At 28.9% G+C, this 24482-nt stretch overlaps 2 protein-coding genes across 3 annotated transcripts in view; one reads left to right on the top strand and one right to left on the bottom strand.

Annotated features, from left to right (window-relative positions):
• Positions 1-4402: 4402 nt before the first annotated feature.
• On the top strand, positions 4403-6521 carry LOC100210921 (uncharacterized). The gene is made up of 3 exons (XM_065799799.1): positions 4403-5099; positions 5221-5518; positions 5851-6521. Exons 1-3 carry the CDS (start codon positions 4541-4543, stop codon positions 6134-6136), a joined length of 1143 nt encoding a protein of 380 aa, XP_065655871.1. The 5' UTR covers positions 4403-4540; the 3' UTR covers positions 6137-6521.
• LOC101234741 (methionyl-tRNA formyltransferase, mitochondrial) overlaps positions 4987-24482 on the bottom strand; it is a 43156-nt gene continuing 23660 nt past the window's right edge. Inside the window, exons 11-12 of one of the 2 annotated variants that reach the window (XM_065799800.1) lie at positions 24316-24383; positions 4987-6707 (exon numbers count right to left, since the gene is read on the bottom strand). In XM_065799800.1, the coding sequence (XP_065655872.1) occupies positions 6570-6707; positions 24316-24383 (206 nt within the window). In that variant the 3' untranslated portion in view covers positions 4987-6569. Of the gene's footprint in view, positions 6708-24315; positions 24406-24482 lie in introns of both variants that reach the window. The other variant, XR_010639084.1, reaches the window with a different exon arrangement.

The following is a 24482-nucleotide window of genomic DNA, read 5'->3' as shown; positions in this document are numbered from 1 at the left end:
TGTTCCATGCCTGGAAGTTTGCAATCAAAGACCAAAAAATGCTTGATCCGTCACTGGCCATATGTAAAAGCCACGATCAATTTATGGGATGGCATTTACCATAGCCACATATGGCTGACTTTTATGCCATCTCATAAATTGAATGGAACTATCATTTAAAAGCAGATTTGGTCCGCATGAACTTTTTTTGTTAAGAATTCATTTTAGATTTTGTAACAGGACCTGCAATTTTAGAATTTTGAATAAGTTTTGTTTTTAACATATTTTCCACTTACTCAAGAGTTTGGATGAGAAAAGTATCAAAAACTAATTATTGAGAAGAGAGGAGTGAAAATAGAAGGGAGATCGGGAAGCAAATTGAGTGGGTGTGCTTCTTTTAGTTAGACCACTTGATGACTTCATGATAATTTGCAAGGGGTTAATGGTTTGACAATTACATATTTAACAATATATAAATACAATTTTATAAATAAATGTGGTTTACAGTTAAACCAAAAAATTTCAACTGTGGCATCAGTATGAGTATTCAATTTTGACTTCATTAGGAACTTCATTAGCTTCTAATAAACCAACTACATTAAAATTAATAAAACACTAGTTCCATTACCATATACTGTCACTCTAAAAAGTACTTCTACAACGCCCAAAACACAAACACTGTTTGACTCAATTGGAAGCTATTTGTCAAAATCAAAGCTGAGCAAATTTGAAATGAACACTTGAAGGTTTGTCGATGTTATCAACAAAACCTTAAGTTGTGCATTTTTAAATTATTTAGTTTTAATATAGTAGTTATTACAATAAATAAAAATATAAACTTTTATCATTTATTTTATATAAAATAACACAAATATATTCTATTTTATGTATATAACACAAAAACACGCACACATATATACATACATATTTGATATCGAAGTTATCAATATTTATTTGAAATATTGTTAAAGTTATACAAAATGAAGAGTTCAATCCATAATAAAAAGTATTTATTTTAGTTCAGTAATATTATTTATTTTCAGCTTATAATTCATCAATGATACATACATGGTATTCACGTATGTTGCGTTACGTAATAATGCTCAATTTTATTTTATTGATAATTGCTGGTAAATTACAAATAAAAGTTTATTAAAAAGATTTCAAACATTCATCTAAATTTTAATGCCGATACATATTTGAACCTTTTATAGACTCCTAAATATTAAAATATTATCAAAAAGCGTTTAGACTTTAAAGAAAATTTAGATTTCAATATAATTCAATAAGGAAAAGACTGCTTAAGTTAACCAAATTTAGTCCAGACGATCTTTAGGATTATGGAAAAAAGATATGCTATATATGAAAACGCTGAGTCTCCATTTTGAAACTCAATTTTTAGTCCGGAAGTAAAACTCAAAAAACACTGGTTGTGGGAAAAAAAATGTATATAGCTAAAACTTTGCCCTGTGGTTCCTTAAAGTATATAGACCACGAAAATTAAAAAATTCCCCCAAAATTCGCAACAGGAGAATGAATTGCTTTGTTCAATTTATTGGTAAGATGTATTTAAGAGGAAAAAAATGCACAAATAGTTTTGTTCTCATTACCATATCTACTAATCTCATTCATTCAATCTCATTCATTCAATCTCTTTGTAAAAAAATACAAACTATATTATTACTTTTGCTCATGACGTGAAAAATTTTCTATGCTAGGAATGATAAGAAAATTAGTAATATCATTTCTATTAATAATTTTTCATTCTCAGTTTATATTTGCTTTGTTTGTAATTATTTATTTTGTTGCCAGTTATAATTTCCCTCGTTAAATTGTAAGATTGATCACCACTGTAATTTATTTATTTGAAGAGTGAGTCTAAATTTCTTGAAAGAAATTTAGCTCATAATTATTTGATTTCGTTTTTTTTTCCCATTTTACAAATTGATATTTAGTTCAGGAATGGCATCGATTCAGTGTACTATTAGCAGAAGTAATTAAGGGCAAATGAATTTGGTAGGTGAAAAAGGCTTGACAATACTAAGAGTGTGTTCTACAAAAAAGGAAACTAATCTCACTTGAACATTAAAGAGCCATCAACATAGACAAGAGCCAGCAAACGTCCATTATAAGTATAGGAAGAGGCTCACTAACCTTTGAAAAAAGCCTGTTAGGTCTGAACCTAAAAAGGAGCGAAACACTACTTGAGGCGAAGCTGTATTTACAATATTCGGAACACTCAATGACCTGGTAGGAGAAAAAGCATGTATCATAGTTCATGCATGGCTGTTTTCAGGTTGAACAAAGTGAGGAAAAGTGGTAGGGGAAGATCAGAAGATCCAATCATGGTTGATACATTTGAAAACATTTGCGGTTGACTTGAAAACGCTGCAGGAAGTAAAGTATATTCTATTAGAGAGTTATATGACAAGATGAACATTTGAAAGCATTAATAGTGATAGATGTTGTCTCAAAACGTTTTGATCAAAACTGAAGGTGAAGAACCGCGTCCATTTTGTTAAAGTGACGGCTGTAAGGGTGAACTGGCTGTTATTATTATTATTTTCTAAATAAATATACAATATCGAGATATTTATGAGGATTTACAAATAAAAGATTTTACTAAATATGTCAATTTAAGGTGTAGAAGTTGCAGTTTATGCAAACTCCCAAACTCCTCCTGAGATTACGCCCAATAGATCTAAGTTCAAAGAAGGTGATTGTACAGCTTGACAACGTTTTTGATTAATCTGAGGCAAATGTGTTTAAAACACTTTGAGGGTAGACTTGAACATGGGCTCTTGTTACATATGATTTCTGCACGTTTTTCTATGGTTGAAAGTTTTTTGAATTAAAAGCTAGATGTGACGCAAAACACGGACCATCCGCAAGCTATATGCGAAAAGGCTAAGACAAGATAAATCAGGAGGGATATTATATGATGCCAGACGATGGATAGCAGGCATTTCAGCGCAATATTTTTGATGGATGTTATTGTCACTTAAGACCTTTTTGTAAATGAAACACCAAACAGTTTGAGTGAGTGTTAGGTTTTTAACTTACTTTCTGTAACAAATATTAGCAAACCCTTTGCATTTTTCTAAGGAGAAATTAATCAGTTGAGTTTTTGCGTCATTGACATGCATTTTAGCACGTAATGACCAACTTAGCAAATTATTCACTTCTTCTTGTAAATTATCATAGTACGACATAATTTTATTTTAAAGTGTCATTTGCGTACAAGTTTAAGAGACTTCTGGATTTTTCAAACACCAAAATACTGTTTACTACCGTGGCAAAGAGGAAAAAACCAAGCACCGACCCTTGATTTTTTACTATTTTTTTTATATATTTTTTTCTATTTTTGACGATTTAGGATTACGAGTAATAAACAGCATAGTGGGATTAAAATTTTAATATTGCTTTTTAGATAAGCCTTTCAACAACAACGATAACGCCAGGCAACTCTGTTAGTAGAATATAAAAAAATGGCCTCTTATAATAATACCATACAGTAGTATACGCAGGCGGAGGCGTAGAAAGAATTTTTTGGTGTTCGAGATAGGTAACTTCCAGACATGGAGCAAACTCCAAACATTTATATGTTTATACTTATGTCAAATAATGAGGGTTTGCAAAAAATTGCGATGATTGGAGGCTGGGAACAAAAAAGCCCCAAAATTTTCGCCCCCTGCCCCAAACGTGAGAGCAACAAGTTGATGAAGTATTATTTGTACTATTCTTAAATAGACTTATATTCATCGATAAATTTTAAATTTTATTTTAAAATATTTTAGCGTTCAAAAATTATGACCATATAAAGTTTAAACCCCCCTCAATTTGAGGGGTTGCAAATTTTATATGGTAATAATTTTTAAACGCTTATAATAACTTAAAATTTATCGATGAATATAAGTCTATTTAAGAATAGTACAAAAAATACTTCATCAACTTGTTGCTCTCACATTTGGGGCAGGGGGGGGGGGCGAAAATATGGGGGCTTTTTTGTTCCCAGCCCCCAATCATCGCAATTTTTTGACATAAGTATAAACATATAAATGTTTGGAGTTTGCTCCATGTCTGGAAGTTACCTATCTCGAACACCAAAAATTTCTTTCTCTGTACGCAGGATATAAACAATAACAACGTGATATATAAAATAACAATTGACTTCATAAAAAAACTTTATTCAGCTTGAATTTCAAATAAACGTAGGAGTGTTTTATTTAAAAAGGATTATGAAACTAGCATTATGTAATAACAAACCAATCAAAACAAAAACTGTTTGAGTAGTTTAGAAAACCAATAAAAAATTTATGCATTTTTAAATGAAGCATAATGACTTCATATCTGACCAATCATTTTCTCTATTTTTTTAGTTACCGCGGGAACATTACAATTTAAGAAAGTTAAAAAAGCACGACGTAATCAGAATTTTATTAACTTCGCGAAGTAAGCACTAGAAATTAAAGAAATAAATATTTCATTTTAAATACATATTAAATCGAATTAAAGTTTGCAATGTATCGCAAAAAGTTAAAAAAGGTAAAAACATGAAGAAATGATAAATGAAGATGTCTTAGCAACCAAAGATTTAGAAAACGATAAAAGCGATAAAGATTCGGGTCTAGCCGACGATTATATAGACTTTCAATTAATTCGTGAAGCGTTCAATGTCTTACCAGATGAAAAAACACTTTCAATAGATTACGATCTTGAGTTAGACTTGAGCGATGAGAATTTCGGGAGTTACAACGATTTTATCGTTGATAATCAAGAAGCTTCTAAAACATGCAAAGTAGATAGTAATAATAATACCAATAGCAATATCAACACTAAGAAAATTGGAGTTGAAGAACATTTTGTTATAAGTGACACAAATAAGAACACATTGTTACCTGGAAAATATAGAGAATTTACTAAAGAGCAAGCTCGTCAGTGGAGACGAAAAAGAATATTAAATACTTATAACCAAAGTACTTTCAAAAAAAAAGATGATAGTGTAAGGGTTTTGCCGAATAATAAACTTCAGCCATTGTTTAATGTTCCGTCCAAACCAACAGTTCAAGAGAAATTAAAAGATCCCTTACTAGCTGGAGAAAAGATAGGAGCAAATAGAGGTAACAAATGCACTATTTTTTAGTTTGAATTATTAGCAATAGCAGTTTAAAGTTAGATTTTTGAGCCGTGTTAAAAGTTAAGTTTTTGAGCCAATGCTAATGAAATATACTTTTTTTCTAGGCCCTGTTCCTATGAAACACCGTGCTCTTCCCCAATCATTTTGGAAAGAACCTCAAGCACCGCAAAGTAGTTCTTTAGCTGGAAGTCATTACTCAATATTACCACCATTGTTTGCATCTGACGAGTCTTCTAATATCCAAGATATGAGACCAGTGACTCCACCAGAAGAAACGAATCGCTCTCCAAGACATAAAAAAAAAGTTGTGGAAAGTGAAAATGCGGATACAGCTCTTCTTTTTAGTTTGTTTGACCATTTAGAAAATAAAATAGACGAAAAACTAATAGTTAAAAGAGGAAGGTAAGCACAAATTTAATGTATGTATGAGTGTGTCTATATATATATATATATATATATAAATAGAGCTTTGTATTATTATTGTAATACAACATTAATCGATATATATATATAAATATATGTAAACATATTTTTTTAAGTATTTCTTACTCATGTTAAGTGGAACAATTTTTTCACCATTTTTTGCAGTCGGTAATTTAATAATTTTCCAACTTAATTACGCTTATGTTTTAATCTTATACTATAGTATACCTGTCCTATATATATTTTTGCATTATTGTCTATAGTATATACCTGTAACGGATATTTTTTAAATTATGCTTATTTTTTTTAAGACCGAAGAAACAATCGACAGACCAGAAGCAAACAACAAAGCAAAAACCAAAATTAAATAACATTTCAAAAGATAATGACCCTTGTATTGTAGATGCTCTTGCGGATAAACTATTTCCTGAGCTTTCTTTACATCAAGCAAAAGAAAAAATAAACAACCTTGCCGCGATTATAAAAATAGGAAAGCAAACATCCACTATAGTCCAATTTCCAGCTGTAAATCATAATTATCCAGAAATACATCAGAACTATTCAGAAATGCTCAATGAGCTAATAGCTCACATGTAAAGGAAGTTATCTTGATAGCTTACAGCAAAGATCTACCTTTGCTGAAATTGAATTTAAAGCTATGTTGTAAATCAACTAAGATTACGATTATCTCGTCAATCAGCTATACGATTAACAATACGATTTTGCAAAGAATTGGAGTAACCAGAAAAGTAAAACACATTAAATGGTATTTAGAAAAAAATAAATTGGATTCTATAGATTTGCTAGTTAAAAAGAGAAACAATTATAAACGTTACAATTAATATAAACTAAAAGTTAATATTTACATAGACGAAGATAAATATTTATATAAGAATAGAGGAAAATGATTTTTTTAGTATTTGTATTTACAAAAATGACATAAAAAAAGAAAAGAAATTTAATTCTTTACATTCTTCATAAATAAGTCTACTACTATTTCAATTATTTATTCCAGATTGCGACATTAATCTCAAGTGGCTTCAATACTTTTAAAAATAGTTTCGCTTACTATTCCATCTGTATTTATCATATATCCGTTATAAAAATCTGTCGCGGATATTTCTTTTTTACACTCTACATGTAGATTTTTAACGCCAACCCATCCATCCTGTAAAAAAAAACAACAAAGGTTTAGAATTACAAAATTTTTAAAATTAGAAATTTATGTCAAAAAATTAAAAAATTTGTATAAAACAAATCTTTAATATATCATTCAAGATAATGTTACAAAAATAAGATAATAATTATAAAATTCGCTGAATATATATATGCAAGGCCAAAATGGTACGGCTTTGGCAGATAAAAACGTAATTAAATAAAAAATAAAATATATAGATGGGAAATCGTTGGCGTTATAATTAAAAACGTTATTGGAAATTTATTCTTGTTATAATTATAAGCTTTATAATGAACATATAAGTTGATCTATAACTGTTATAACTTATGACCGTATGAGAACATTAAGGAATATTTTTAAATTTCCCTCAGACAAATTTTGGCAATTTTAACTATTCTCTAATTGATAAAGTGGCGAGCATAAAAACGCCCAAACTTTTTTTGTTAAATTTGAACTTTATCGATAAATTTTGATTTAATTTAACATAGCGCAGAAAGTTTTCATTAACGGTATGTTGTAGCGCAACATACTGTTACGTATGATAACAATGCTCGAAAAATTCTAATTTCCATAAAACTATAAATTAGACTTAGAGCTTTTCGTTGGGTAATGGCTAGAAATGGCTTCTAAATAAAAATACTCATCTTGAAATAATGTAAAATTTTATTTTGTATTACGCCCCTAGACAAATACTTTAAGATCATCCGGATTTACCTTTTTGTTTTTTATCATTACATTACTCAAACGCCTCAATCTTTGTAGTATTCTTTTTTCATAAGACTGAACTCTTATCGATGTTGTTTTGGAGAAATAGACCTACCCCTTTCTGATTATCCATCTGCCAATATCGTTGTTTTTTGGGAACTTTAACGTTCAACTAAACTAACGCTCATCATACTAAATGGTTAGGCTCTAGTACCAGTAATGTTTCTGGCATTAGGGCTCAAAACATTTGTCTTTTTCAACCGCTTACCCAGATTCTTAACTAAGTGACTCGTTTTTAAGACAAACTAAATTACCTACATTTGCTCCTTGATTTATTTTTTGTTTCTGATCGTAGCTTGTTATTAGTTTCTTCTCATTCTTCTGTAGACAATTTAGACTGCTAAAATTTTTATCTTGTTCTTCGTTAATATCAGACGATGATAAACATTGTACATCTTACAACTAACTTAAAGCTGAATGGGATTTCTTTCGTTAAGTTTTTTGCTTAAATTGCGCCTTCTATATAATCTCTTGGATTGAAACAGGCATAGAGGCTTTTATTTCTTTTTGTTGGATTAAAATTAAACTACACTCTACCCCATAGTTTTCAACTTCTTATGCAGCTGCTATTTCGAATAATAATCATTAACTACACTTTTTTCAGAACAACTGTCTTGAGAACAAACCCTTTTTTACCATATTTAAAAAATAATGTAAAAAACCATTATTTAAAGCAATTACTCTCAGGATATATTGTCTGAGACATATTACTTTCAGGGTCATATTACTCTTAGGGTTTTAATATATATATATATATATATATATATATATATATATATATATATATATATATATATATATATATATATATATATATATATATATATATATATATATATATATATATATATATATATATATATATATATATATATATATACACACACACACATATACTCTATAATAAATAGACAACAAGGATAAACGATAAACTTGTATAAAAACTTGTTTAATTTTTGATTGTTTTCAACAAATTTATCAAGTGCCAATTAAAATTTCTAACATTGAAAAATGTTTAATCTTGATAGTTCTGAGCCAAATTGTCAAACAACGCGAAAAGTCCGCGCAAAAAAAAATAAAATAAAAAAGATTTGCACCAATCGAAATTCAACAATCACCTCATGATCAAACAAATTCCTAAGTACAAGCAAACTATATGACTTATATGTGCAAGAGTTGATAGCTTCATACAAAAGGGTCATCTATTAATGAATCTGGACTGAGACGAAACTTGTCGATGATTGCATTTAGTACTTGAGTAACAAACAATATAATATAATAAATACATATAGAAAAGCATTTCCTCTAGGATTAAAAGACAATATAAGATACCAACATCAAAACTTTTTTTAGACCTTCAAAAAGTGTTTCCTTATTTTAACTTGCCGTGACAACGCTTTCTGAGAATCAAAGTAGGATTAAAAAATAAATTTTTATTTATAAACTTTGGCATATATATAATTCTGACATATATAAAATTCGACGAATGGTCACACACGAGCAGTGAACGCCTGAGGGAATAATATGAAGTACATTAGAATAAAGGAGAATTATTTTTCAAACAAAGCATATTTTGACAGTTGTCAAGACAAAAATAAAGATTAATAGAGGAATATTTAAAATAAGACAGACAATGCACCTAAACAGTACTAACAATAATAATAAAAAATAAATTGTTATATAAATACTAATATGAACTAAGATAAACAAAAAATATATCACCAAACAAAAATTAAATAAAACAAAAATACATTAAAAAATAAAAAGTATGCATACAACAATGAAAGGCCTCAGAATGGAAAAAAACAAAAACATTAATGCCAATGTGTAAACATAATTTGTGTAGTGATTAAGTAATAAACATCTCCTCAGAGTCGCGTCTATTATTACTGGCGTTTCGATGAGGATCAGCACTTATAACTAGTTTATCCCGTCAGACAAACGTCATCGCCACTTATGCTTTACCCCGCGACTCAAAAAACTTTTTTTAGACCTTCAAAAAGTGTTTCCTTATTTTAACTTGCCGTGACAACGCTCTCTGAGATTCAAAGTAAAAAAAATATTAAAAAAATTAAACGAACTTGCCGTGACAACGCTCTCTGAGATTCAAAGTAAAAAAATAAATTTTTTTTATAGCTAATCACATGACATTATTGATCAAGCATAAATTAGAATTTTATAGTTTTCAAATAAAGTGGGGTGACCCTAAGAAGAAGGAGACCCTAGGTACGCGAACTTCCTCTATATATATCCATATATATATATATATATCTATATATATATATATATATATATCTATATATATATATATATATATATATATATATATATATATATATATATATATATATATATATATATATATATATATATATATATATATATATATATATATATATATATACAGTTGGCAAAATAATTGTCCGTACATTAATGAAAAATAAGGTTTTTTGAAAAAAGCTTTAAAACTTTAAATGATAGAAAAAAATAAATTAAACCAATAGATAGCGCACAAGAAAACAAATAAAAACGATATACCATCTTTAATTTTCTCCCGACAATTTAAATTATAATTAACTTATTTAAAAGTTTTAAAAATTTTAAAACCAAAAAATTGTCCGTACATTTGATTTAAAAGGTAAAATTTTGTTTATAAATGATTTTGATATTAATATCTTGTACTTTTAGGTTAAATAATACTATAATAAATAAAAATAAACCTTTTCTTAACTACGTGGCTATGATGGAAGGAAAAAGAAAAGAATATAGTATTGACTTACGTAAACGAGTAATTTTTGATAGGGAAAATGGATTATCAATTAGAAAAGTTGCAAAAATGTTGAAATACCACCAAGCTCTGTTCAATATATATGGGAAAAGTATTTAAAAACAAAATCAGTGGCAAATAATGGTGTATGAGGCAGAAAAAGATCAACAACGCCAAGAGTTGACAGGTGCATAGTTGGGAAAATCGAGCAGAATAGAAGAAAAAATGCCGTAGAAGTATCAAAAGAGCTAGAAAATTAATTAAATATTAAATTATTGCCACAAACAATTAGGAACAGACTGCATGAAGCCAATGTTTTTGCACGGACGCCTCGGAGAAAACCATTCATCAGCATAGTGAACAAGAGAAAACGGTTGCAGTGGGCAAAGGAACATGTTCTGAAGGATGATACATTCTGGAATATGATTATTTAGTCAGACGAGAGTAAATTTAATTTATATGGAGCAGATGGTGGTGCAAAAGTTTATAGAAGAGTCGAAGAAGAATATAATGTGAAGTGTTTAAAGGCAACATTTAAATTTTGTGGTGGAAATGTTATGGTTTGGGGCTGCATGAGTGCGTCCGGTGTTGGCAAAATTGAATTTATTGATGAGAAAATGGATCAACACTTATATAGATCCATATTAGAACGGAATTTGGTGGCTTCAGCAGGAAAATTAGGACTTGGAACGGAATTTATATTCCAACATGACAACGATCCAAAGCACAAAGCTGGATCTGTAACCAGATATCTTGCTGCAAATGGCATTAACATGTTGGATTGGGTTGCACAATTGCCTGATTTGAACCCTATAGAACATTTATGGTCGGTGGTGGAAAAAAGAATAAAAGATCGAGCTCCAAAGAATAAAAACGAGCTCAAAGAATTGGTTTTAGATGTTTGGTCATCAATTAATCAAGAAATTACGTCTAAACTCGTCTCATCAATGAAAAATCGTTGTAGAGCAGTTATTGAAGCTGATGGTGGTCCAACAAGATATTAATTTAATTTAAACTAATTTTAATTTAAAAATTAACACAGTGTACAAACAATTTTTTTGTTTACACTTTTAACTCTTTTCAAATAAACTCATATAACTTTTCATATATTAATATATTTTTAACTAATACACTTAAAATTACTTTAATATTATAATATTTCTTTAAAAACTCTTAATTACAACTATCTAAATACTTTTAAATGTTGTTTTGATCAAATATAGATACTTTTCATTAATGTACGGACAATTATTTTGCCCACTGTGTTTATCTATATATATATCTATATATATATCTATATATATATCTATATATATCTATATATATTTATATATATATATATATATATATATATATATATATCTATATCTATATCTATCTATATCTATATATATTTATATATATATATATATATATATATATATCTATATCTATATCTATATCTATCTATATCTATATATATCTATCTATATATCTATCTTCTATATATATACATATATATAATATATATATATATATATATATATATATATATATATATATATATATATATATATATATATATATATATATATATATATATATATATATATATATATATATATATATGTAACACACAAGTCTGAATGAAAAGATGAAATCATAGTTTCATCATCATAGATTTTTTAATTTTTTTTTTTATTGATCTTCAATATGACAAAAGTTTTCCAGTTTTTCAGTTTTATAAATTTTCTTTTTAATGAACAAAAGGAAACAACTAGTTCCTTTTCTTATATCTAAATTAAATTGAAAGTTGACTCAAAGCAAATGATTTTCTAACAATTTGTTTTAAAGAGTGATTTGTGTTTGTAATTAAAGAAAACTGATTACAAACACAAATCATGTTGACATTGCAGCCATTTTAAAATTGTTTTTCAAAGTTGCAAGGATTAAGAAATCATGGTGTACTGAGCTCCATGACTTTTTACAATATTTTTAATGGCATATAACACTGATTGTCAAAACAATGTTACAGTCAACTTAATATAGTAACTTCCATTGTGACCGTATGTAGAGTATCAAAGACAATGTTCTTTTTAATGTCATATACCCAGAAACAAAAAACAATGCTACTTGTGTCAGACTTTAGACCTGATGCAAGTCCTCAAACCTGCGGTCAGACTTGTGTTATAGTAGGACAATGTTAAATATTTCCTGCATTTTTTCAACATATCTGTTTTTATTATGCGTATATATTTATATATATATATATATATATATATATATATATATATATATATATATATATATATAAACATATATAAATAAAATTTTATACATATAAAATATAAACTTTTTTTATTTCATATGTATAAAATCAACTTTAGCGCATCAAAAGTTATACATTTTTAAATTTTATACATTAATTGTTTTATATGATTTGTTTATTAATTTATGTGTATATGTATGTATATACATAAATACACATGTATAAATATATATATATATATATATATATATATATATATATATATATATATATATATATATATATATATATATTAATATGCATATATATATATAATTTTATATATAACATTTATATATTTAAAACAAATATATTTTTATATATAATATATATATTTAATATATATATATATTTTTATATGTAATATATATATATATTTAATATATAATATATATATATATTTAATATATATATATATATATATATATTTAATATATATATATATATATATATTTATAAATAATATACAAATATTTAATATATATATATATAAATATACATATATATATATATATATATATATATATATATATATATATATATATATATATATATATATATATATATATATATTTATATATATATTTATTTTTTATTAAATATTACTAATTGTCAGGTCAGGTTATCCTGCTACTGGTAACAAGTAACCCAGTACAATCTGCTTCATGTCCTGCTGCCTTGTAGGATGTGCCTTTTTAAACAAAGGCTAAGATGCCCACTCCAACTTAAAACACCCCCTGCCTTGGGGCTCTTGGTTGAGTAAAGGCTAGAGATGGTATCTCATTAAAAATACTCATCTTGGGCAGATGTTAAATGCATCCGGCTACTGTCTTGTAGAAGCCCTCCTAGGCAAAGACTTGAGGGGTAAACAGATTCTATTTGTTGACCAGCCTCTCACCCCTTCTTCATCTATTAGGCTGGCACAGATGTAATTTTAACACATTGTTTCCAGTTTAGGACGTTGAATGCTGGATCTTCTTGACTCAATGCATTGGTTTTGCTTGGGTCTCTGCTTTTATGACTATGCAACTCATTTTATCATTTTCCTAATGAGGGTACATCTCTAAAACTCATTTCAATGGTTCTGAGACCAGCTGGTAGTCAGGTTTCTTGAACTCTGTGGTAGCTCTCAGAGAGGCTGATTCCATCAACAGCTGAAAAATATGAAAGTATTAATAGTGCCATGTTGCGCATGGATGGTGTCCCAGTTTGTACTTTTGGTCTGCATTGCCGCGGCCACATTTGGAGCCCTCTGTTAAGGCTTAGGGTTTATTAATAGTAATGTGGCAATTGCTTGGGCTATTAAACAATGTTCTGAGTACTATCTATGCTTTGAGTCAAGTTCTTCAATCAAATTTAAAAATGAATAAAGTACCAAAAACTATAAAACACAAAAAACCATCATTATCACCAAGTTCTCCAAATCATTCACTAATATTCGTGGTCTTCGAAGTAACTTTTCTTCTGTTGAGTCATATCTCTTGCAAAGTTCACCAGACCTACTTGCTCTTTGTGAGACAAATTTGAGTTCAGCTGTCTTATCTTGCGATCTTAGTGTTGATGGTTATCTTCCTTTAATTCGTAAAAACTCCAATAGTCACCTGCTTGGCCTGGGCATTTACATTCGTAAGAATTCACCCATTTGTCGTGAAACTAGTTTTGAATCCACGGACAATTCTTTCATGTGCTTTCGTCTAGCACCACTTCACTCTATTGCCTTTCTCTTTGTTCTATATCGCTCTCCTTTATCTCAAGAATGTACTCTTTTTGATGTTATTTCTGATCATATTGACCAAGCCCTCTATCTTAACCCATCAGCTAATATTGTTGTTGTCAGTGACTTAAATGCTCACCATACTGAATGGCTTGGGTCTAGTGTCAGTGATTCTGCAGGCATTAAAGCCCACAACTTTTGCCTTTCTCAATCTCTAACTCAAATAGTCAACTTTCCAACTTGCTTTCCAGACAACCCAAATCATTTACCTTCTCTACTAAACTTATGTCTTGTTTCTGATCCTAGTCAGTGCTCAGTTTCTCCACATTCACCCTTAGGTGCTTCTGATCACAGTTTGATCTCTCTAAAACTAATATCTCATTCTTCTTCATCACCTGAATCCCTCTATTATGGTACCTCTTACAACTACCATAAAGCTGACTGGGATTGTTTCCGTGATATTTTTTGTGATAGCCCGAGGGTAGAAATCTTTCGCCTTACTGTCGACAAATGTGCTTCTTACATAACTTGGTGGATTCAGGCTGGCATTGAATCTACTCCTTCTTGACAGTTCCAGGTTTAGCCTCACTTTTCTCCATGGTTAACCTCACATTGTGCTGCTACATTTTCCAATTAAATCCATTACTTCCATATCTATCAGCAATACAATTCTTCAGAAAACAAACACTTATTTACTATTGCTAGAAATTTTTACCATTAACCATTGTAAAAAGGTTGTCTACACCAAAGCCCGCTATTCTCAGGTCATGAAATTTCGTATCTCATCTCAAAAATTAGGCATCTGTGACTTCTGGAGAATCTTTAATATTATCAATAATAAGGGCAAATCTTTAATTCCACCTCTCTTGTATGGTTCAGACTTTGTCACCTCACCTAAAGACAAAGCTGAATTGTTTGCTAAAAACTTTTCATCAATATCATCTCTTAATTCCACTAGTTGGGTTCTACCTGATATTGCCAACAAACAGGTTGATCAATTGCTTGACATTCGTATCACTCCAACTTCTGCATCTAAAGTGATTTCCTGCTTAGACTCTTATTCAGCTTGTGGCCCGGACAACATACCTGTTATTGTCTTGCAGAAGTGTTCTCCGGAGCTGTCGTCTATACTCTCAAAACTATTCAACAAGTGCTTATCAGAGTCTTGTTTTCCAGACTGATGGAAAGCGGCATCTGTTATCTCTATTTTCAAAAATTCTGGAGAGCGATCTAATTTGTCTAAATACCGTTCCATTAATCTTCTTCCTATCATAAGCAAGGTTTTTAGATCTTTAATTAACAAAAAATTAATTTCTCATCTTGAATCTAATAACTTACTTTGTGACCATCAACATGGATTTCGATCTTCTCGTTCTTCAGCTTTATCGCGCATTAGATAAAGGTGGAGAGGTTAAGGCCACCGCTCTTGACATTTCAAAAGCTTTTAATAAAGTTTGGCATGCTGGTCTTCTCCATAAGATTTCTTCTTATGATGTACCTAACAAAATCTTTAAGATTATTGAGTCCATTCTTTTTAATCATAGAATAAAAGTTGTCCTCGATGGACAGCACTCTTCTTCTTATCCTGTAACTTCAGGGGTTCCTCAAGGTTTTATACTCTTTTTAATTTACACTAATGATCTTCCAGATATTCTCACATCTAAGGTGGCATTGTTTGCTGATGATACTACCATTTATTTTTGTCGTGATAAGAAGCCAACACTCTGATTGCTTGGAGGGGACATTTGAACTTGAAAAGGATTTCACTTATGCTACAGCATGGAACTCACAGTGGCTGGTGAACCTCAATACAGATAAAACTAAATTTTTTTCAGCCAATCGTTATTGCAATAATTTAGATCTTCCTATATTTATGAACGGGATGTACTTGATGAGTCATCTACTCTTCATCTTCTAGGATTAACTCTTACTTTCGATCTTTCTTGGAAACCATATATCAAATCTGTTGCAAAATTCGCATCTGCTAAGGTTACATCTCTTTATCAAGCTCGACACTTTCCTACTTCAGATTCTATTCTCTATCTCTATAAATCTCAAAACCGGCCTTGTATAGAATACTGTTGCCATATCTGGGGCGGATCTTCTAATGATGCCCTATCTCTTTTAGACAAGGTGCAAAAAGGCATTGTAAACATAGTTGGACCTGCTCTTGCAGCCAACCTCCAACCATTATCATATCGTCGTAATGTTGCTTCTCTTTCTCTTTTCTACAAATACTATAATGGGCACTGCTCTAAAGAGCTAGCGTTTCTTGTGCCATCTACTAAAATTCATTGTCGTGTTACTCATCATTCAATAAAGTCTCATCCTTTTTCTGTGACTGTTCCTAAGATTTCCAAAAACTCTTATTTGTCTAGTTTTTTTCCTCAAACATCAGTTCTTTGTAATTCGCTTCCTTCATCTTGCTTTTTCTGATTCATATAATTTGCAATCCTTTAAGTCATCCGTCAATTGCTATCTTGCTCTACAATCTTCATCTTTTCTCTTCCAGTAACTTCCAACTTTAATTAGTAATTGCTTGCAGCCTTGTCGGAAGCGAAGATGTTTAATATATATATAAATATATAAATATATAAATATATATATATATATATATATATATATATATATATATATATATATATATATATATATATATATATATTTATATATATATATATATATCCGGCCATTTTTACAAATCTGGCTCCAGCAAAATTTTAGCCGGATTTCTGAGTTTTGGTCAGATATTTATTACATCTTTTTTGCCCGTGTTTACATGTATACTTAATAATCATTTATACAAATCAATGTGGGTCAGGGTAACAACATCAGTTTTTGCTATGTCTAATAACATCTGTCCAACAACATCTGTAAATATAATGAGGTATAATAACATCTGTCCAATAACATCTGAAATTTCATTGATGTCTAATAACATCTGTCCAACAACATCTGAAATTTCATTGGTGTTTAATAACATATGTGCAAAAATTAAATAAAAATTACATATGTAGTTAATTCTTTTAAATTATCAAAGTGTAATAACATCTGTGCAACTACATCTGTAAATTTTAACATGAAGTTATTTTCAAGATGAATTAACTAATAATACATTATTTTAACCAGATGTAGTCACATATGGGATTTATTTCAGATGTAATTACATCTGGAAAAAACACAACTAATAAAGCATTATTTTAACCAGATGTAGTTACACATTAAAACTTTTTGAAATGTAACTACATATGGAGAAAATACTTCCAGATATTATTGGACTTCGAGAAAAATTACCTGATGTAGTTACATCTTTCTAAAGATGTTGTTACACATTAAAACTTTTTGAAATGTAACTACATATGGAGAAAATACTTCCAGATATTATTGGACTTCGAGAAAAATTACCTGATGTAGTTACATCTTTCTAAAGATGTTGTTAGGGGTCATTTAATTTTCAGATGATATTGGACAGATGTTATTAGAGTAAAAGAAAAATACAGATGATCTTGGACAAAAGTGTACAGATGGTCTTGGACTACTCGACAGATGTTGTTGGACAGATATAGTAATCTTTCACTATCAATGTTCTTTGTAATTCTATATTCTATGAACTCCATGTTTGTAATGGTATCTGTATTTACATTTCTTTACAATTTAATTAGCTAAGTCTGAAGTGAAGACACAAATGTGGTCAAATACACCTTCAATAAAGTTATAGTACAGACAGTATCGATGCAAGATGGAAGTCAATCTGAGCAGCAGATTGACAAAATTGAAGAAACTCCAACAAAACAAGCCCGGCTGGGTAATTCTTCTACATCATTATCAATGTATTGATGAAATTGTTCAGTCTACATCTACTGGTGGTACAGCATATGAACAACAATTACCAACACATATTGACACTCAGCTAAGCCAGTATCTGGCAGAACCAGAAATAAATAGACACGCTGATCCACTACAGTGGTGGAATGACAACATGCAACAATTGCCTGCTCTGGTGACAGTAGCTCACATTTATTTGGGTGCCCCACCGACAAATGTACCATCAGTACGTTTGTTCAGTGTTGCTGGGGAGGTCCTCAATTATCATGATAGTTCACACTGCCACATAATGCAGCTCGCACACACACATTACTTTATTAAAATTTAGTGTTATTTACATGATTTTGTTCAATGTTATTCAGATTGTTCACTTGTTTTTACTAGCTGATTGTTGACTTGTTTTCAGTAATGCGTTCACAATTGTGGACTTTAGCATATCTGGAATTTGACATTGATGTTCTTCCACGGTTTGTAAAACATATGGCAATTGAGTTTCATCTTTCATCAAGATTTTTGTGTAATCTGAAATAAGTTTCACCCCTCTTTCAGCTGTGTTATTCACAACTTTCGTAGAATCAACAATTTTATGTGCTTCCTGGTATTTGGTTAGTCTACTCCATACGTCTGGGCTATGTTCCTTCATAAATGTCCAATTTATTCTAAGCACTTTAAATACATATTTTGATCTCTTTGTTACTAAGTCATCTAAGTTTATGTTTACAATTTTATCCATTAATCCTTTGCCTTCAAGCCTTTTTACCTGTGTTTTTTTGGCTGACTTTTCAAGTGCAATTAGCATTTGTTCTTTAGTTTAGTTATCAACATAGCTGCTGAAAAAAAAAAGGGAATCACAAGGTTTTCATTTAAATACTATAAATGTCCTGCAATTGCTTTTATAACAGATTCAGTTACTTTTTTGTCAAATATTTATCAAATTCCTTAATTAGTGTCAGGTCAATGTGAGGAGCAGATCAAGAGATGGGAGTCCAAAACCAATGTTTCATGTAAATCAAAATTGAAAAAATCAAAAACCCTAGAAGATTCTTCTCTTCATTTTTTGTTACATAAAATTGATGTCAAAACAAGTTGATTTTAATAGAGTACAGTGCTTTCACTATCTATCGTGCTTGGTGCATAGCACTAGGAGTACGAAAAGTTATTCCACTTTGACTTGGATGAGTTTTTCCTAAAAAAATTATGAACAGTTGCAAAAATTCTTTGTAATTATCACAAAATTGTTTTGTTCCTTGCAGCATATTTACAGCAAATTCTACTGATGGTACAAGCGAACCATACACTTTGAGATCTGCATCAGTTAAGACCCATGATTCAAAATTAAGTCTACTCCACTTACTCTGAATATGACTTTCAATAAAACCAGAACGATAGAAAATTTTCAAATGATCAAGAGCTGAACAAAAGAGAAGAAGAGCTGAACAAAATGCTGGGGTAATCTCTTGCTTTTTTTCTATTTTGTCACTCTTTTTGAGTTTCAGTTTCTTAGCTGATGATGGAATAAAGTCATCTACTTCATTATCTGTACCCTGAGAGGAGTCTCATTCTGTCAAAACTAGGTCTGTGACTATCGAACATGCTGCTTCTTCTCTTCTTTTTGGCTCATTCGTTTCACTTTTGTCGTTTGCTTTTTTTCTGTCTAAAATTCACTGTTCTTTTTTGTATAATTCACAAATCAACTGAACTCATATAGCCTATTCTTCCTTCTCTTTGTAATATGAGAAACACCTTTTCTTCTATTGTGATTAATTTTAAAGCATCTTCATGAGCAATACCAAACAGTTCTTTGATTTCTTGATAAAAAGTTTTATTTGCTGAGTTTCTATTTTATGGCCTTTATTCTTTTTTAGCTATTCGTATTTTTCAATAAGTTTTTAACATGTGTTATAACATGATAACGCTTTGTTAGAACTCTAGCTCTTTGTTAAAAGTCTAGAACTTGATCTGTCACAAGACCTGCAGTTTCCTTGCATTTTCTCTTGACAATTCTTACAAAAAAAAGTTTGTAAGAATTGTCTTTTAGACGGCAGTTTGTGCCCTGCAATCACAGCTGTAGCTTGATCAATACACCATAATTCATTTTGACTTTAGCATCTATAAATCAACTTTGAAAATATCTGTCTAATAATGTGTTTTAAAATGTGTTTTCATTCATGACAATGATTTTATTTGTAATTTTAGGATGCAATAATTTTAGCAGTAGTGCAATAGGGATGCAATAACTTAACTGGATGATGAAATATTGCACTGAGTGTTCTAAATGCCAGCCAACTAATTTTATTTTTAACTTTTTAAATTTTAAATGTTGTGTTCATATATATATATAATATATATATATATATATATATATATATATATATATATATATATATATATATATATATATATATATATATGTAAATTATGTTAGTGTATTTTACAAATAGAGCGCTCAATGTTCTTAAAGAACAGAGCAATAATAAATTAGTAAAAAACACTTATCTAACTTTTTTCTTCAACTTTAAGTTTCACCATTGCTGGATCATCAGGAAGAGTTACTAAATTTTAAAAAAAATTTAATTTTTATATATATATATGTATATATATATATATATATATATATATATATATATATATATATATATATATATATATATATATATATATATATATAAATTAGTTAAAAACACTTATCTAACTTTTTTCTTCAACTTTAAGTTTCACCATTGCTGGATCATCAGGAAGAGTTACTAAATCTCAAAAAAAATTCAATTTATAGAAAAAAATATTTTACAAGAAGTTATAAACTATTATAACTAAAAATAAAAATAAATTTTTTTTTTAATTACTTCAAATGAGTAATTATTTCAAATTTTTCTTGCAAACATAGAATACATTTTTTGAAAATGTTATTATAGGCAGGGGCAGATTTTAGATTAGACCATTGTAAATTAAAATTTTTATTTTTTTATTTTAAATCCCAAATATATTTTGACAGCATAGTCTCTTTTGAATATTTTTTGTGTTTAAACGATTGTTTGTGGTTGGCATAATGTTTTTTGCATTCCCCTCGGTTAAGCCAACATATTGTTTATCAGGGTTGTTTTGTGAGGAAACAATGCACTTGTAAATTACATTTTTCGAAAGACATTTTCCATTTAAAGGGCAATCTATTTTTTGTTTACAATTACAATAATCAGTGTTTTTTTCTTTTATATGTTCATTTTTATTAATTAACGCGTAGTTGTGGCCTTTTATAATTCTTTCTAAATTTTTTGTATAACTATAACTTACTTCAATGGTATTTCTGTTAAAAATCTTATGTAATTTATTAGAGGGAGGAAAATGTTTGTCTACTAAATTTAGAAAAATTTTACCTATATTTGTTGAAGCATTTTTGCTGTACAGGGGTTGAACCAAATTATGTTTCTATTTCTACAATGCTTTTTTGCAATTTTCTATTCAAATTTTAGCTCGAAATTTTGAAAGCCACTTTTCTTAAGGGCATCTTCATAAATGCGTTTAGAGGAGTTAAAAATATTTTCATTTGAAATAATTACTCATTTAAATTAGGAAAACTTATTAAATAAAAAATCTGAATTAATTTCTAAATGTAGACACGAAAATAAATACCTCTTAAAAAATTATAAAAACAAATGACCAAATTAAATTATCCCCATTCCAAAGAAATTGATTTAATAATTACTTTCTGTAACTTCCCGTTAACCAAAAAAAAAAAAAGAAAAAAAGAAAGAAAAAAAAACAGTAATTAAAAAAAAATTTTTTTTTTATTTTTAGTTATAATAATTTATAACTTCCTGTAAAATATTTTTTTCTATAAATTGAATTTTTTTTGAGATTTAGTAACTCTTCCTGATGATCCAGCAATGGTGAAACTTAAAGTTGAAGAAAAAAGTTAGATAAGTGTTTTTTACTAATTTATATATATATATATATATATATATATATATATATATTATATATATATATATATATATATATATATATATATCCTTAACAGTTAAAATATAATAACTTTTTTAAAGGCTCAAATTTTATGCTCATATATATATATTAATATATATATATATATATATATATATATATATATAAAATAGTAAAAAACACTTATCTAACTTTTTTCTACAACTTTAAGTTTTACCATTGCTATATATGTGATCTCTCCTAAGTGACAACCTCAGGTATTCAGTGACTGATAAAACCAAACAAAACTAGTTTATTTTCTGCTGTCATGTACTTCACAATAATATTTAATCTATTGCTTCCAATTTAACATGTATATCTTTTTATTGTGCATATTCAACCCTCGGAATTAGGGTCAGCAATGCTGACCCTAATTTTGAGGGTTTTATTCGGCAATGCCGACCTGAAAGTATTTGAGATGGGCAAAAAATTGCCGACCTCGTTTTGCTTATGACCGTTTCGACCTTATTTCGCTTATTATGCTTTATATATATGTTTTATGGTAAGACCTTTGTATCAAATAATTTTTGCCGACCTCTAAAAGATTGTGGTCAGCAAATTATTGCCGACTTCATTTTTCCTAATTCCAAGGGTTGCATATTCCTTTTTCAGCCTTTGTTTAGCAGAATAAGCATTTGCCACTTGGATAAGTTTGACCATTTAAAAAACATGAGTACTTGCTAATCTTGACAAAGTTAAAGTACAGTTATAAAAACCTTAATATTATTAAATTTAATAATGAAGTCTTGATATCTGTTGTATAATTCTTTGAATACTACTGCCAAGTAGTCCAAGAATGCTTTCCCCTTCATACTTTTAACTTCCTGACGGAATTTAGGAAATTTGATTTTCCTTTGACAAGTATTTATAAAATGGAACCACACCCACTCCATGTATGAATAAAAATCTTTGACTTTTGCAACATTCTTTCAGCTTTTTTTATTGCCCTTCAAGGCTTTATAGCTCAAAGCGTGATCATTTTAACAATGAAATACCAAAATTATTATTATGTTTATTATGTGCAAATACATAAATAAACATTGATCTACTGATAATGTGATCTCTCTTCTTTGAAAGCTTAGAGCTTGAAGCGGCTGGTAAAGTTTAAAGCAATTATTATTATGTTTATCATGTGCAAATACATAAATAAACATTGATCTACTGACAATGTGATCTCTCTTCTTTGAAAGCTTAGAGCTTGAAGTGGCTGGTAAATTTTAAAGCAAACAAATCAACAGCTATTTACTGCTAATAATTATCATAACATTGATATATATTCCTATATTATTGAATGCTTTATATTTATGCTTTATATATATGCTTTATTATATTTATGCTTTATACATATGCTTTATATTGCTATATTATTGAATGGCAATACTATGAGTCCTATACGTTATGTCTACTTATATGATTCACTAAAACCTCTTTTGAAAACTATATATACATTGCATCACAAAGTTAGCTTCTATTAAGGTTGCTTCTATTAGAGTGCTTGCCATTTTCATACTCTTGACTCCATTCTCTACCTCTATAAATCCTTTATTGGTCCTTATATGGAGTTACTGTTATCATATTTGGGTTGGTGTTCCTAATAAACTCATCTATGAAGTTGCATTTCTTTTTCTTTTCTACACTAACATGGTTGCTACTTAAGCAAGCTATCATCACCTTGTTCCTTTGATCAAAACTTGCGTGACTTGTCATTTAGCAAAGTTGCATCCTTTTACTTTAACTGTTCCTTCATGATTAAAAAACTATTATTCATCTAGTTTTTTTCCCTGAACATCAGTATTTTAAAATTCTCTCCCATGTTTATTTTTCTTTGAATCATACAGTTTACAGTTTTTTAAGTCTTCTGTCAACCATTTTATTTATCAACCATTTTCTTGCAACTCTCTTCTTTGCTTTCTGTCAACACCCAATAAAAATAGTGGCTGCTTGCAACCATGTTAGAAGTGGGTTCATTTAAGAAAAAAACAAATAAATATTTAATATATTATACATTATATCTTTGTCCCAGCTAACAACTCTGCTACAATTAGTCATTTAATATAATTATTTATCTAAAGCCAGTGTTCTAAAACACTCCATAATTAGCGAGTGTTCAGACAGAGACTCTGATTACTTAAGCCCATTTACTTATGCCAGGGGTTCCATATTACTAACAAAAATTAAACTATTATTTTTATAGTTCTTTTCACACCTTAATTTAAAAATTTTTAAAAAATAAAATAAAAAACTGTAACTATTCAAAAAATACCTTTAATTTGATAAACAGTGTCTTTTTCTTTTTGTGATAATGACAATAACCATTTGGAAAATCACTTGCTAGTAAAAGAAAGAGCAGGAGCTAAACAAAATGGAACTAAAATAAAATCATTAAACAGTATGAAATCATTAAAATGAAATCATTAAACAATATGAAAT

The sequence above is a fragment of the Hydra vulgaris genome, chromosome 06, assembly GCF_038396675.1.
Source record: "Hydra vulgaris chromosome 06, alternate assembly HydraT2T_AEP".
Lineage (NCBI taxonomy): Eukaryota > Metazoa > Cnidaria > Hydrozoa > Anthoathecata > Hydridae > Hydra > Hydra vulgaris.
This window is presented reverse-complemented; position numbering and strand designations above follow the sequence as displayed.